Source organism: Pantherophis guttatus, chromosome 2 (genome assembly GCF_059756535.1).
Source record: "Pantherophis guttatus breed Tessera chromosome 2, ASM5975653v1, whole genome shotgun sequence".
Classification (NCBI taxonomy): Eukaryota; Metazoa; Chordata; class Lepidosauria; order Squamata; family Colubridae; genus Pantherophis; species Pantherophis guttatus.
This window is the reverse complement of record NC_142064.1, coordinates 155,670,636-155,685,058: the sequence shown is the minus strand read 5'-3', so window position 1 is coordinate 155,685,058 and position 14,423 is coordinate 155,670,636. Positions and strand designations below refer to the sequence as shown.

The 14,423-nt window shown below is 38.9% G+C and overlaps 1 protein-coding gene across 1 annotated transcript in view; it reads left to right on the top strand.

Annotated features, from left to right (window-relative positions):
- BAIAP2 (BAR/IMD domain containing adaptor protein 2) overlaps window positions 1–14,423 on the top strand; it is a 183,160-nt gene that overhangs the window by 109,005 nt on the left and 59,732 nt on the right. The window contains exons 4-6 of the mRNA XM_034412786.3: window positions 948–1,009; window positions 1,769–1,840; window positions 2,731–2,868. Of these exons, the coding sequence (XP_034268677.2) occupies window positions 948–1,009; window positions 1,769–1,840; window positions 2,731–2,868 (272 nt within the window). The remainder of the gene's footprint in view (window positions 1–947; window positions 1,010–1,768; window positions 1,841–2,730; window positions 2,869–14,423) is intronic.

The window sequence follows — 14,423 nt, the reverse complement described above, 5'->3', positions numbered from 1 at the left end:
GAACAACAAAATTCCAAGATGCACATTTTGATATTTACTAGTTTTTCAGGTTGTCCTATATATTGCAGCGTTCCAATATTTATATAAATTGCACCCATCTTTATAAAGGTATTATGTTACTGTTCTGCTTCAAACATTTTTTCTCCTTAAATGGAATATAATTAGCTAGCAGTAACTATTATCAGAGATTGTAGATATTTCCATAGCAGACATGCCTAATATTTGAAAGGAGCCACTATTCTTTAAAAGGCAACTGGTGTCAAATAGCTCCTGCTAAATGGGAAGCATTTGGGGGGAGCAGTGGCAGATGTCCTTTATTTAGCAAAACTTTAAAGGGTTAACTTTCTAGATCTTTTTTTTCTCTGGGGGAGAGGCCAATGTTGACTCTGTGTCTCCTCTAGGAAAATTCATTTGCTTGAAGATCTGAAAGAGAGGTTCCAAGGGAATAAATAACTTGCAAAAAACTGTGTTGCCTTTATTGCCTCTCTTGGGAATTCATCAATAAACACAAGGCACAAGATCCTTAGCTATTGCAATGTTTGGAAAGAAATGGCCATCTGCTAGCCTGAGCAAAACATGCACTGGTTGCAGTCACATGTAAACTAAACCAAGACGTAAATCATAGTTTATTAAGCAAGTCAGAGCAGCTTCAATTGCATATTACACTATGTTTTACATTGTTTATTGTAACACACCAGCCAGGCATCAAGGATCAATATCTACTTTTCCTGTCTTCATTCTCCTGGCTGGATGCCACTGTTGTATATTCACTTCTAATCTAAATTAGTCTTAAATGAATCCTTGAAATAAGTTTTCCTTTTTTCAGCAAAGGGAAACGGTTAACTAAGGCTGCAGTTAGGATGGAGGGGAAGAGAAGGTTGATACAGAACAGTCTCTTAGATTTTTTTTTTAATTTAGTCTCTCTTCTTTTGTCTTACTTTTTCCAGGGGATGTTCTGTTCCAGATGGCTGAAGTCCATAGACAGATTCAAAATCAGTTAGAAGAGATGGTAAGCACTTGTGTTCTTATTAACTTGTCTTTTTTGCAGAGCCTGGCCAAGGGACAGCCTGCAGAGCCTTTGATACACGTGGATTTAAAATTGAAACACATCTGCTGTAGAATAGCTGCCAAGTCCTTTAAGTAAGAATAGGGACCTCAATTGAATAAATTGTGGGCCAAACAAAATTGCAAGTCATGTGCTGGCTTTTGAAATGTCCAAGAAATCTGACTGGTTTCAAGTAGCTTCTTGATGAATTAGGAGAGGTATGTCCTTAATTATGCCTTGACCTATAAGTAGAGTGGCCAATTAGGCTTTACTCAAAAGAATAAGAAATGGAGATTATTTTACATAGAAATATATGTTGAATCCCAGCCTAGTGGGAAGTTGGTTAACAGATGACCTACATGCCTTCTCTGTTTTCTCTCCAGCTACTAACTAGAAATGAGAAACTCTTATTTTATGTCTTATGCTTCTTTATTTTCAAGGCAGAATTGAATCAAGTAGTCTCCAGATAGAGAATATCTTCAAAAATTGTCCTCTAAAGAAGAATTCAACCATGTTACTTACAACTGTTTGTTTGTTATGCCAATTATCCATTATTGCTTTATTACTTTATTTCATTTCATTTTACTATATTTATCTGCCATTCTGTTTTCTGTTATCATCCACTTGTAATGATTAGTTTGGTATCTTAATATAGATTATCTGTTTTTATTTATAGTTTTCCTCCAATGATTAATATTTATGCTTGTTCGATTCACTTCTCAGCTGAAGTCCTTCCACAATGAACTACTAACACAACTTGAGCAGAAAGTAGAGCTAGATTCACGGTATCTAAGTGTAAGTATCAAGCAACTTTTATTGAATATAAATTGGATTACTAGCTATGTAGTTATTAACAGGGGTGGGATTCAGCCGGTTCGCTCCGATTCGGGGGAACATGTAGTTGTGACCTGCGGGCACCCACCCTGGTGCCATGCTGTCCTATTTAGCTGCGTTTTTTAAGCTGTGTGCATGTGTGCAAGCACGTGCGCAAGCAAAGCACATGCATGCTCACATTTTTGGTGCTGGGGCGAACCGGTTGTTAAATTAAGTGAAGCCCACCTCTGGTTATTAACATGGCACTATGAAGCTACCAAAGTTCAGCTACTTGACAGTGAGCAAAACTATAAACTTCGCTTGTAGTAGGTATGAGTTTGCAAGAACTGGCAGGTGCCTTAATCTGTTTTTGCAAGGTGCAGATTAAGAGGAGTGTTTATTCAAGTTCATTTGAATAAGCATTGGAATAAGTACTGTAAGAAAAAAACATTTATTCAAGATAATTTTATTCAGACAAATTATGCTTTAATCATTGCTTATTTGTAAGGATGCTTGTGATTTAAATTAAATCCATCAGGATTCTCATTTATTTATTTTTTTTAAAAAAGGAGATTTACATAGTCTTGGGGGGAAAAGGGTTGCACTGTGTATTGAATTGTGTATTGGAATTAGAGTCCCGGGACTCATGGGAAATGCTTTCTTGGCATGTCCCAAAGGAAGACAGCTTTTGTTTCTAATCAATGCACCCTCATTCAAAACATGTCCTCTACAGCAGGTGTGAGGTTGAGACCTTTCTGCCTGCAGGAAGCATATAAACTATGCTCATTACCCACAGGGGAAATCTCTGCCCATGTCTTCAGCGTATTATTATTTCAGCTATTCAGCACTCCCACACATCTTCCATGTTTCAGGCTGCACTAAAGAAGTACCAGACCGAGCAAAGGAATAAAGGGGACGGAGTAGAGAAATGCCAGGGTGAATTAAAGAAGCTTCGGAAGAAGAGCCAAGGAAGCAAAAATCCTCAGAAGTATTCAGAGAAGGAGCTGCAGGTAGGCCTCTGGGTAATAAACTGGGTGGGGCATCATCTAACTGGGATTGTATTTGATTGGCAGGTTGATGTTACCATTATGGGTTGGTCCATGGCAAATGGAAGCTAAATGGAAGTTATTGGCATTGGCTTTGAAACCTCTTGTATGACAAAAGCCAATATGGCCATAAGAATATAAAAGTTCAATCCTTTGAACATATCCTTGGGAGTAGGATTTCTTTCTAAGTTAACAATTTGGATTGCAGATCTTGAACCTTGGATAGTTCCACTTTATTCTTTATGACATATTGACTAACAGGTGAATATATACCGTAAATCCTGACATTCTGTTGCTTGAAGAATTTTATCTACTAATAGTCCAAAGATTGGTAACTGATGTGGTCATTGATATCTAAGAGTCCACTGAATTTTAAAACCAAAAACTGGTGTGCATATACAATGCATCATTTACAATGGAACTATTCTTTCTGATTCTTATATCTGCCAAGGTTTGCTGGAAACTACTGATGTACTTTTATTCAGGCTTTCTGAATTTAACCTTTGCTATTTTGGTGAGCTTCTAAGCAATGATTCAAAAGTTGATCCAGGTTTTCTTGCCTTGTAAACATTGTGGCAACAATGTCTGATACTTCTGTCTGCAGTAGCTATACATTCAACTCTAGAATGGGATTCACGGGTTCAGCTGAATATTACTACAGAGTATGGGTTGAGGGGGAATTAAATCGTTACTCCTGTGTGGATTGCTTGCAGCATAAGCCTTCTTGAGGTTAAGAGAAGCTGTGGTAGAATTTCTAAGGAGGAACTTGAAACTCAGGGGGACTAAATGAAAAGCTTCAAGTAGAGGAGATTTGGAAAACCGAATGGCCAGCCAAATTCCCGCACACAGCATTAATCAAACTAACGCCTTGAGCCCAGATAGCTTCAATCTGAGGCCTACAACTATAGGCCTCTCTAGCACTGACAGGCTAAGCTACAGTACTCGCTAATATTAGAGGGTGGGAATTGTTGTTGGATATTGTTGTTGGATTGACTATTGCAACGCTCTCTACATGGGGCTGCCCTTGAAAACCACTCGGAGGCTTCAGCTGGTGCAGAATGCGGCTGCGCGGGTAGTGATGCAGTGCCCCGATGTTCCCATGTCACACCCCTCCTGCGTGACCTGCATTGGTTACCTGTTGCCCACCGGGTGAGGTTCAAGGTGCTGGTGATTACCTATAAAGCCCTACATGGCTTAGGCCCGGGGTATTTGGCAGATCACCTGCGGCCAACAACAGCTCCCCATCGCCCCGTGCGCTCACATAGAGAGGACCTGCTTGGGGTCCCATTGGCCACATAATGTCGGCTGACGGCCCTAAGGAGCAAGCCTTCTCTATGGGCACACCTACCCTCTGGAATCAGCTCCCCTTGAAGCTCCGGGTAGCCCCCAACCTTCGCTCCTTCCGCCGTGACCTTAAAACATGGCTGTTTCACCAAGCTGGCCTGAACTGAATGGGGTTTTAATGGGAATTTTAGTTTTTATTGTTGAATTTTAATTGGACTTGTTGTTGTTTATTGCTGTGAGCCGCCCTGAGTCCTTGTGGAGAAAGGGCGGCATATAAGTCTGATAATAAATAATATAAATAAATAAATTTTTATTTATTAAATTTCTATACTGCCTATTCCACCTAAGTGACTCTGGAAGGTCACTTAGGTGACAATGCAGGAAGCCTGCATTGTCATATTCACAATGCAGGCTTAATCCTATCATTCATTGGTTGGTTTAATTGAGCAAATGTGGTAATCTGCATTTATTATTTTTTTGTTTGAAGACTATACCTAAAAGAATAAAAATTTACATCCTGAAATGAAATTGTTATTGCCATTAGATAATTTCATTTCTTAAATATAAATGCCACCCAAATGTTTATTGTTTCGGTTAATTTGCATACTCAAATACATAGGGGAAAGGTTTTGGTCACTATTTATTAAAATGGTACTTGTTCTTTTTCAAAACAAAGAGAAAATAAATAAACTTTAGAATTTGGGAGTTGAAGAGTTGAAATTTCACTAAATTTAGAAGATAAATGATCAAGATGTTACATAACCTGTATTTAGGATGTGCACCATTACAGAAGTTGTCCTTTGTGCCTCATTTCTCTAAGTCCAGAGGCAAAAGATGAAGCCCCAGGGATGTGCAGAACTGCTGTATCTCATCTTATGAATTCACTTATGAAGTTATCTAAGCCATTGTGCATGATTAGTACTGCATCTGGAACATGTCTGTTAAGATGCTAGATAAGCAACCCTTTGGAGTTTTTTAGGTTTCTAAATGCAGGTATAAGAAATAATTGCCAGGTGATCCATATAAATAAAGAGTATGCCAAGAAACATCAGATATTTTATTGTGTGAAAAAAAAAATAAGTTTTTCAATCTTAATTGGCAGCGTGCCCTGAAAAGAGCTGCTCAAGAGAAGTAGCAGAGTTTTATTTGCAGTTGCCTCAGTTTGCCTTGAGCTATTTGATTGCAGAATGAAGTGCAAAATAATAGGTAAACTTCAGAATATCCAGCACTAGTCATTTTGGCTTAAGCAGAGTGACAGCAGTGAACTTTCACAGTGCTTTTTCTTTGGCACGATTACTTTTGATTAAATAAAATGTTCTCTTTACCTTGTGCTTTTATGTTTACTTGCTTAATTTATTTGCAATAGGTACTCCAATAGTTTTTAAGAAGTGGGTGAAAAAAGAAATAAGCTAAAATTTGAACTCCCACATTTTTTAGGAGGAACAAATGTTTGATATTCCCTGTTCAGGTAATGTTTGACGTGACCAGTCAAGGGTTCTTAGATGTATTAGAGCAGAAATTTCAGAAATATGTTTCTGAAGGAAAAATTTCTCCAAGGGCATTATTGTGTGACCTCTGTTTTAATTTCTTGGGATTATACTGTTGCATTGAAGCCTATCCTTACACCCTTCTGAAGAATGTAAAAGCACAGCGGCTTTGTTTCATTGGCAGTTCCAGCTCTGATGAAATATTGTTTGTGTATGCATATGCAGATAATTGTGGACAATGTTCAAAAGATCCACCTGAATCTTGCAGAAGAAAAGTCTGCTTTAATGGTTTGAAAAGAAGTACAAGTAATCCTCGGCTTACAACCACAAATGAGCCCAATATTTCTGTTGGTAAGCAAGACAATTAAGTGAGTTTTGCCCCATTTTACTGCCTTTCTTGCCACAGTTGTTAAGTGAATCACTGCTTGTTAAGTGAATCTGGTTTCCTCACTGACTTTGCTTGTCGGAAAGTTGCAAAAGGAAATCCCATGACCCCTGAACACCGCAACCTTCATAAACACATGTCAGTTGCTAAGTGTCCAAATTTTGATCCTGTGACCATCAAGATGCTGCACAACATGTCTTCTCACAACAGTTGTGAGAAAAATGGTCGTAAGTCACTTTTTACAATGTCATTGTAACTTCAAATTGTCACTGAGTGAATGGTTGTAAGTTATGCATTATCTGTACTTGGTTTGCATTAATACACTTTGTAGAGCAGCTCTTAGAAGTCCTGTGTACAGTCCAGCCTCTAATATTCTTCTCTTCTTTGGAAAGAAAATGGGGGGTATAGTACTTCTTGCACTCTCGCTTTATTTTAAAGAATTTTCCTTGCACGAAAAATCAGAAGAATGTCTCCTATCTTTTTGTGCAATTATAAAGTGAATGATTGCAACTAATAGGAGTTCCCAACCTAAGCTGGATTCTTGACATTGTCCATCCTGCTCAGGCAGCAGGAAGCTGCATCTGACTTTTCAACTCAACCCACTTCATTGATTCCTTAGCCTTGATCCATAAGACAGGGATAGCAAAGAACGTTGCCAAGAAGATTGTAAAAGTAAACCCACTCATGTTGCAATTTACTTTTAAATACAGAACTGTCCCTGTGATGTAAGACAGGCTCCAAACTTTAGAAGGCCGATATTGGAGCAGGCATCCTAATTGTTTTCTGAAGGAATATCCAGATAAGTGAATCCTGGAGCCTGATGACAAAATTGATCAAGTAGAAAACATTTTCATCACAAAATTCTAATGTGCACCACAGTTGAAGAACTTATCAACTATAACAATTTTCCAATGAGAAACATTTGTGTTTGGGTGAGTTGGCCACCTGCGTTAACATTTGGTGACAAATGACATCCAGCAGGGAAAGTAATTCTCAGCTATGAAATTTCACAGCTACTTTAAGGAACAGCTTAACACTTGTACTATTCAGATACTAATGTTTCAACACCAATTTTTTATGTGTTTTAAAAGATTTAAATATTTGCAGTTACCCAAAGCACCCTAAAATTTCCCTTAAGCTTTTGCACATTTGATGTGCTGTTTTTTTTTGTTTGTTTGTTTTTGAGTGGGAAACTAGTCCTTTCTCTGAGGTTACCGTTCTTACATTGTTGGATAGAATGTATTTATGATTTATAATGGTTTCAGGATATGTGCTACTTTTTTTTTTTTTTTTTTTTTTTGCTGTACGCCATTCTGAGATGGGTAGCCATATACATTTGATAAATAAAATACATGTAAATTGTAGACTAAAGTAGAAAAAATATTCCCATTGCAAATCCATGGGTGCCACACATGTGTTGTAGAGGAATAAGAGGCATCTCTTGGAGCAGAGTCAAGGCAGATGGAAGGCTGTAGAGGAAGGAGAAAGAAAATAACTCTATATGAGCAGGGTGCCCTCAGATAATGTTGGATATAGTCCCTGTTATTGTATTTCAGTGGAAGAGTAGACTAGCCGGCTACTTCCCCCAAATAACCAGAAGAATTAGTGAAGAAGCACTGGGTAAATGAAAACATATTTAAGAAATAGATAACACGTCACATATGGCCCATATAGGAAGTTGCTTTTCTATATTTACCCAAGGGTTTACTGGGATATAGCTTAAAAGTTTATTTCAGTGTTAGGATTCTAAAATAGGACTATTTCCAGGACTTGTTATACAGAACAATGCCATTTCCTGAGCTACTTAATCAGAACTCACATACAGTATCTCTGATTAGGACGAAATAAGCTTAAAACTTGTACCCATAACTTTCAGGAGAATTTAAACCTAGTAAAGAAATAATAAAGACTATGGGCAGATTGCTAATTTTTAAAATACCATGGCCAAAGAATCTCTTCTCAATTGACAGAGAAAAAGTTACACATCCATTAGATTTTTCCCCATTCGTATTTAATGTTAAATGTTCCTCTGTCAAATGATAATATGGGTAGGTAAATATAACTATGAGCAAATTTTTCTGTCTGTATCAGTTAGTTAAATTACATCAGTAGATGTAATTTAGGGCGCTCTTCCCCAACCTGTCCAGAACTATTAAAACCATAAATTCCGACTTTCCTAACAACCCATAAGAATATATTGCTGAAATGTGGATGTTTAATATTGGAACATTATGCTTTCTGGGAATCTGGGAGTTGTAGTACCAGCACAAGGAAGGGATCAAATGTAGACAACTGACTGACAGTATCAAAGGTTGTGCTAAGTCAACATTTTTTCTCCCAATGAACATTTTTTTACACTAGAAATATGTATTTTTTTAAAAAAAGAAAAGCATAAATGCTTTTGTCCATTGACTTATGCAGTACAGGTACTCCTCAATGTACGTCCACAATTGAGCCCAAAATTTCCATTACTAAGCAAGATAATTGTTAAGTAAGTTTTTGCTCCATTTTACGATCTTTTTTGCCACAGTTGTTAAGTGAATCGCTGCGGTTGTTAGTAACAGGGTTGTTAAGTGAACCTGGCTTCCCCATTGATTTTGCTCATCAGAAGTTCACGAAAGGTGATCACATGACTCGGGCCACTGTAGCTGTCATATATACATGCCATTTGCCAAGCATCCAAATTTTGATCAAGTGGAGGTGCTGCAATAGTCATAAGTATGAAAAAGAGTCAAAAGTCATTTTTTCAGTGCCACTATAACTTTGAATGGTCACTGAACGAATGGTGGTAAGTCAAGAACTACCTTTAATGTCTTCTTCCATGAAAGAATAGAATCATTCTGTGATAGGAGTCCTATAATTTTATACAAATCAAAGGATTGTTTATTTAAATTAAATCACAAATTGCACCAGATGAGCTGTCCTGAAATATTCTGGAAATATTTGATATAAAAAGAACTTTGCATTTGGAACAGCTTGGTTTTCAGTTCAGTATATCCAAAATACTTGAAATAGCCCATGTTGCACTTGAAAAAAACAGCTTTGCACTCAATCTAGGATGTTTTATGAAGTTTCACACTTGAAATAGTTCAACACTAAACATTTGCATACTCTCTGATCTTGGCTTGATTCTATACTGATTTTCCCCCTTCCATTCAATCATGTCTGATTCTCGGAGACTGCCTGGATAAGTCCCTGCAGTTTTCTTAACAAGATTTTTCAGAAGTGGTTTGCCACTGCCTTCTTTCTAGAGCTGAGAAATAGAGACCAGCTCAAGATCATCTTAGCTGACTTCATGCCTAAGGTGAATTTCCAGTCTCCTGGTTTCTAGCTTAATGCCTTAACCACTACATCAAACTGGCACTGTACCGATTTCCAAATTATTATTATTATTATTATTTATTGAATTTATATACCGCACATGATATTTATAAATAGCACATGATAAGCAATTGTCCTGCTTTTTGTTTGTACTCTCCAAACCTCTTTGATGTCCACCAGTTGCCTAAGAATTATATATCTTTATTTTAAAATGTGCTTGCTTATGAAATTTATTTGGTTGTCCCACTTTGTGACTCTAAGAGGGCTACAGTAAACCAAAAATAAGCAAAAACAAATAGACAATTCAATTAAAATGAATGTAAGCCATAGTTCCTTCTTTCTTTGGGTGGGACACCCCAGTCACAGCACCAGAGGAAAAAGACAGGATTTTAATTCCTTTTTAAACATCAACAGGGTTGGGGCCAGTCAGAGCAAGAGGGAGATTGTCTCGGAGAGCAGGTGCCACAGTAAGTGACTGGTAGGGGAGTGAGTAACTGGGTGTGCTCCTAATTATTAACAATGAAGGTAAAGACAGGGTTTCATTGCCAACCTGCTACAGCAATGCCATCCTGTGTGTGTTCTGGTCTTTCACTAACACCCTTTCTTTTTTCCTATGGAAATGTGGTTGTATAGTTGACAGTAGTTATTTTAAAAACAATGCCACTCCCTTTCTGGCACAAGACTACACACAGATGCTCTGAGCTTATGGAACTTTTTCAGTTCTTCCTAAAACTGGTGGAAAGCAACTGTGGATTTAGACTGTCAATATAAATGGAAGACTGCTGATACTGGAGGCAGCGTAAACCCTAAATGTCTTTGCCTGGCTTTACTTTGATGACTTTTGAATACTTTCACCCCCGTTCCCTCCCACCCCATCCAGTTGGCAAAAGATGTCATATACCTGTCCAACCATACTCTTCCCCACTATTGGGAGAGAGAGAAAAACCCAATCTATTTGCAGAAAAGTCATATGTTACTACTTAGGAAGAATCCTAGACTTTGCTTTAGTAGATATGTTTATTTAACTGGCGGTTAAACATCCACACAATTCAGATACTGTGAATTTCTTGTTTTGATATTTTAGGGGCCCAGGAAGTTCAAACGCTGTTTTTGTGCACTGCCATTGTTTGCAGAATGTAACATTTTGTCATTGTCCTGAAGCATTAAAAAAAAGCAACAACCTTGCTTTATGAAAAAAGACAAACGGCTGCTCTGATGACAAGGTTGAATAAATATCCAAACTTCGGTTTGTTTTATGCAAGTCTAATGTATCAAAAATCTAACCACTGGTCTCCGGTTGTTTTGCTAGGGCCTTATGAAAATTTCAGCAAGCCGTGTTACTTCAAAAGGATTATCGTCCTTAAACACAACTTTGAAATTGCTATTCCAAATAGGAATGCTGCTTTAGGAAAGGGTTGCCATGCCCCTGAAATGTAAAACTTCAATACATTATTTATTGCTGTGAGGTTTGGATCCTCAGTTGGAGGAAAACCCTTTAGCGTCATTGAATTATACCAAATTTCTGTTTCTATGGAATTTAATAGAGTTGGAAATAAATTTATGCATCAAGGACTGGTTCTCAATATTTACTACTTTGGGAGAATATTTAGTCACCAGTCTAGAATTTAGTATTCAGTTGTTCTCTGGCATGTGTACTTTCCCCCCACCTCTGGATACTACTTAGATCTAAGATCTATTTCAAAATGAACCTGAACAGAATCTTTGGGTTATATGTTCATTCATCTTCATCCGCTTGGGTGGATCAATCTGTTTCGCTTGGGAAAGAAACCTTGACAGATTTCTCTGACATACTTAGAAGAAATGAACATTAGCCACAGTGGAACAGTCTTGTTTCCTTCCTTTAAATCTACGTGAACCAATTGCTTGTAGGCAACATATTTCCCCATGAGTAGAAACAATATTGCAAGAAGTTATCATCTGTTAGCATTATTTTGTACTATATGATTATTCAAAGTACATTACATTATGTGTGATGGAAACTGACTTGGTAACAATACTTGCCAAATGCTGGTGTTTCTTTCTCCATGGTAGATAAGTAATTTTGTATCTTTGGTGAAGGACAAATATATTGAATTTATTCAATCCTTGTCTTCTACAGGTAGTCCTCGCTTACCAACCATTGATTCAGTGACCAAAGTTGCAATGGTACTGAACAAGTGGTAGTTGCATCTGGTCCTCAAAATTCCTGCTCTCAGTGCCCCTGCAGTCACGTGATCATAATTCGGACACATGGCAGCCAACTCATACTTATGAAGGTTGCAGCATCCCAGGTTGCATGTTCTCCATTTGCAACTTTCCCCACCAGCTTCCTACAAACAAAGTGAGGAAGCCAGTTGGGAAGGCCAAAAGTCAATTCCAATTCACCCTGGCCTTCCATTGGTTATACCTTTGTTGCACCATCCATCCCTACCCAGTCTTTCTGTGCTTGTGTATGACTTTTGCCAGGCCATCCAAGCCCTCCCCTGACCTTTCCCAATTCATGTGCGCCTACATTAGTTCTCCTAAGACTTCCATTGATCTCCTCCAACCCCAGCGGCACTTTTCCAAAACCCCACAGCAGCTCTGTTCTTGTTTGGGAATCCTACCTTCTGGTTACAATAGCAATGGGACTGCTGGGATTGCTGGTGCTAAGCAATGCAATCACTTGTCACTGTGCTTTACATCAGTGGTGAAATCCAGCCAGATCTATCTGGCTCGCGTGAACCGGTAGCACTGGTGGTGAGAGGCTCCGCCCACCTGCTGGGATGTCATTACATCCTGTTTTTAACCCTCTGTGCATGCATAGAAGGCTCTGCGCATGCACAGAAGCAGTGGTGGGTTCCTCCCAGTTCGGCCGAGCCGGTAGCAATGATGATATGATGTCACCAACTGGTTCTCTTTGTTTGGGAACTGGGCCCTCCCGCCCCCCCCCCCCTTTTATTTGGCCCCACCCCCAATTTTTCGCTGCCTCCCGAGTCCCAGCTGATGGGTTGGAAGGAAAAAAACTGTTTAAACTCTTGCCACGGGGCTTCAAAGGGCTGCCCTACAGCTGATCAGTGTTAAAAGGCAGTGTGGTGGTAGACCAGTGCATTCGAAAAACAAATGGGTAGACCAGGACACTCGAAAAACAAATGGGTAGACCAGGATGCTCCAAGAACAAATGGGTAGACCAGGACGCTCCAAGAACAAATGGGTAGACCAGGATGCTCAAAAAACAAATGGGTAGATTGGGACGCTCCAAGAACAAATGGGTAGACCGGTACAGCTCTACAAGCAGTTAAAAGCCTGGTAGACCAGTACCTCTGCTAAATCCTAAAGAATTGTCACATGACCATCAACCCATGCCCACAAAATAAGCCACGCCCACAGAACCGGTAGTAACAAAATTTAGAACCCAGCCCTGCGCAGAAGAGGTGCATGTGCTCCCATTCCCGAACCAGTAGCGAAAGTAAGTGGATTTCACCGCTGCTTTACATCCACATCATTTAGTGACCAGGTGATCCTGGTTCCAGTTATTGTCATAACCTGAGGACTACCTATGTTACCTTTAGCTATTTCAGTCTTTGTTGTTTTTCAGCTGCTAAGTCATGCTTAACTCCTCACAGTCCCATGGACCATAGCACATCAGGCCATTCTTCACTCTATTCTCCACTGTCTCCCGGAGACAGTGTTTTAATATTTCGGTATTACTAAACATAATATTCTGGACCTTTCTATCCATGAAATGACTAATAAGTGGTTTACTTTGGACAGAGCAGCTCTTTGCTATCAAGTCCCTGAATAGAGTGTGCATAACAATGGACAGATGACAGCTCACAAAGGAACATTATACCCTATTGAGACATCTTGTCAAGCATGTTTAGAAACAAACAGATCCTTCTAGCATAGCCCAAACTCAGCCTATGATGCTAATTCTTAAGGCGATTCATTGCTAGACTGACAACTTTTATAGCCTGATCTTGTGTGTGTGATTACTCAGAAGTAAATAAAGCTTACTCCCAAAGCCATAAGATCAGTTGTTTCATCAGGAAGGCCTTTCATTGTCTAGCAATTTGTATGGTTTATATTTTCTAGTTGTTTTTCTGCCCTGTTGGATCAAAAAGTACTTAAGTGAGCCATTTGTTTTAAAGGTATTTCTGCACCATAATGTTTCCATGTCTAGTCGTTTGGAATTCCTTACCCTTGCTCCTATGGGTCTTCATCTCAAACTATAAATATAGCTTTACAGCCTTTGGAGTTGGAAAAGAAAGCATGAAAGGATTAGTGGCACAATTGAACAAAAACCAGGTGCTTATAGTCATCAAATGAGGTGCATTTGGTGGTCTGTTTTCTGCTCCATCTGGCCTTGACAGTGAAGAGTCAAATCCTACAAGAGTTGAAAAAAGAACTAACTTGTTACTATCTCATCCTAGAGCCTGGCTGCACTGACAGAGGCCCATTAAAGGAGTTGTTGGGGGCCATCTGACCATTTGTGGGCTCTTTGCAGAAGGATGTGCAGTAGTGTCATTGGACCCCCATGTCACAAAAGCACTTATCCTCTGTGAGGGATAAAAATGTTTTCAGACTCCTTGTGAAAATATTCCCTGTGATGAAAAGAGAGAAGCAATAACAGGATCTACAGATAATCCTCGACTTACAACAGTTGGTTTAGTGACTGTTCAAAGTTACAATGGCACTGAAAAAAAGTGACTTATGGCTATTTTTCACACTTTGCAGCATCCCCATGGTCACATGATCAAAATTCAGACGTTTGACAACTGACTCATATTTATGATGGTTGCCGCTTACCAGGGTCATGTGATCCCATTTTGCAACTTTCTGACAAGCAAAGTCAATGGGGAAGCCAGATTCACTTAAGAACCATGTCACTAACTTAACAATTGTGGTGATTCACTTAACAACTGGGGCAAGAAAGGTCATAAAATGGGGCAAAATTTGCTTAACAAATGTCTCACTTAGCAACATAAATTTTGGGCTCAAATGTGGTTGAAGTCGAGGGTTACCTGTATTGGGTGTTTAAATATACACAGTTGTTTTCTTAT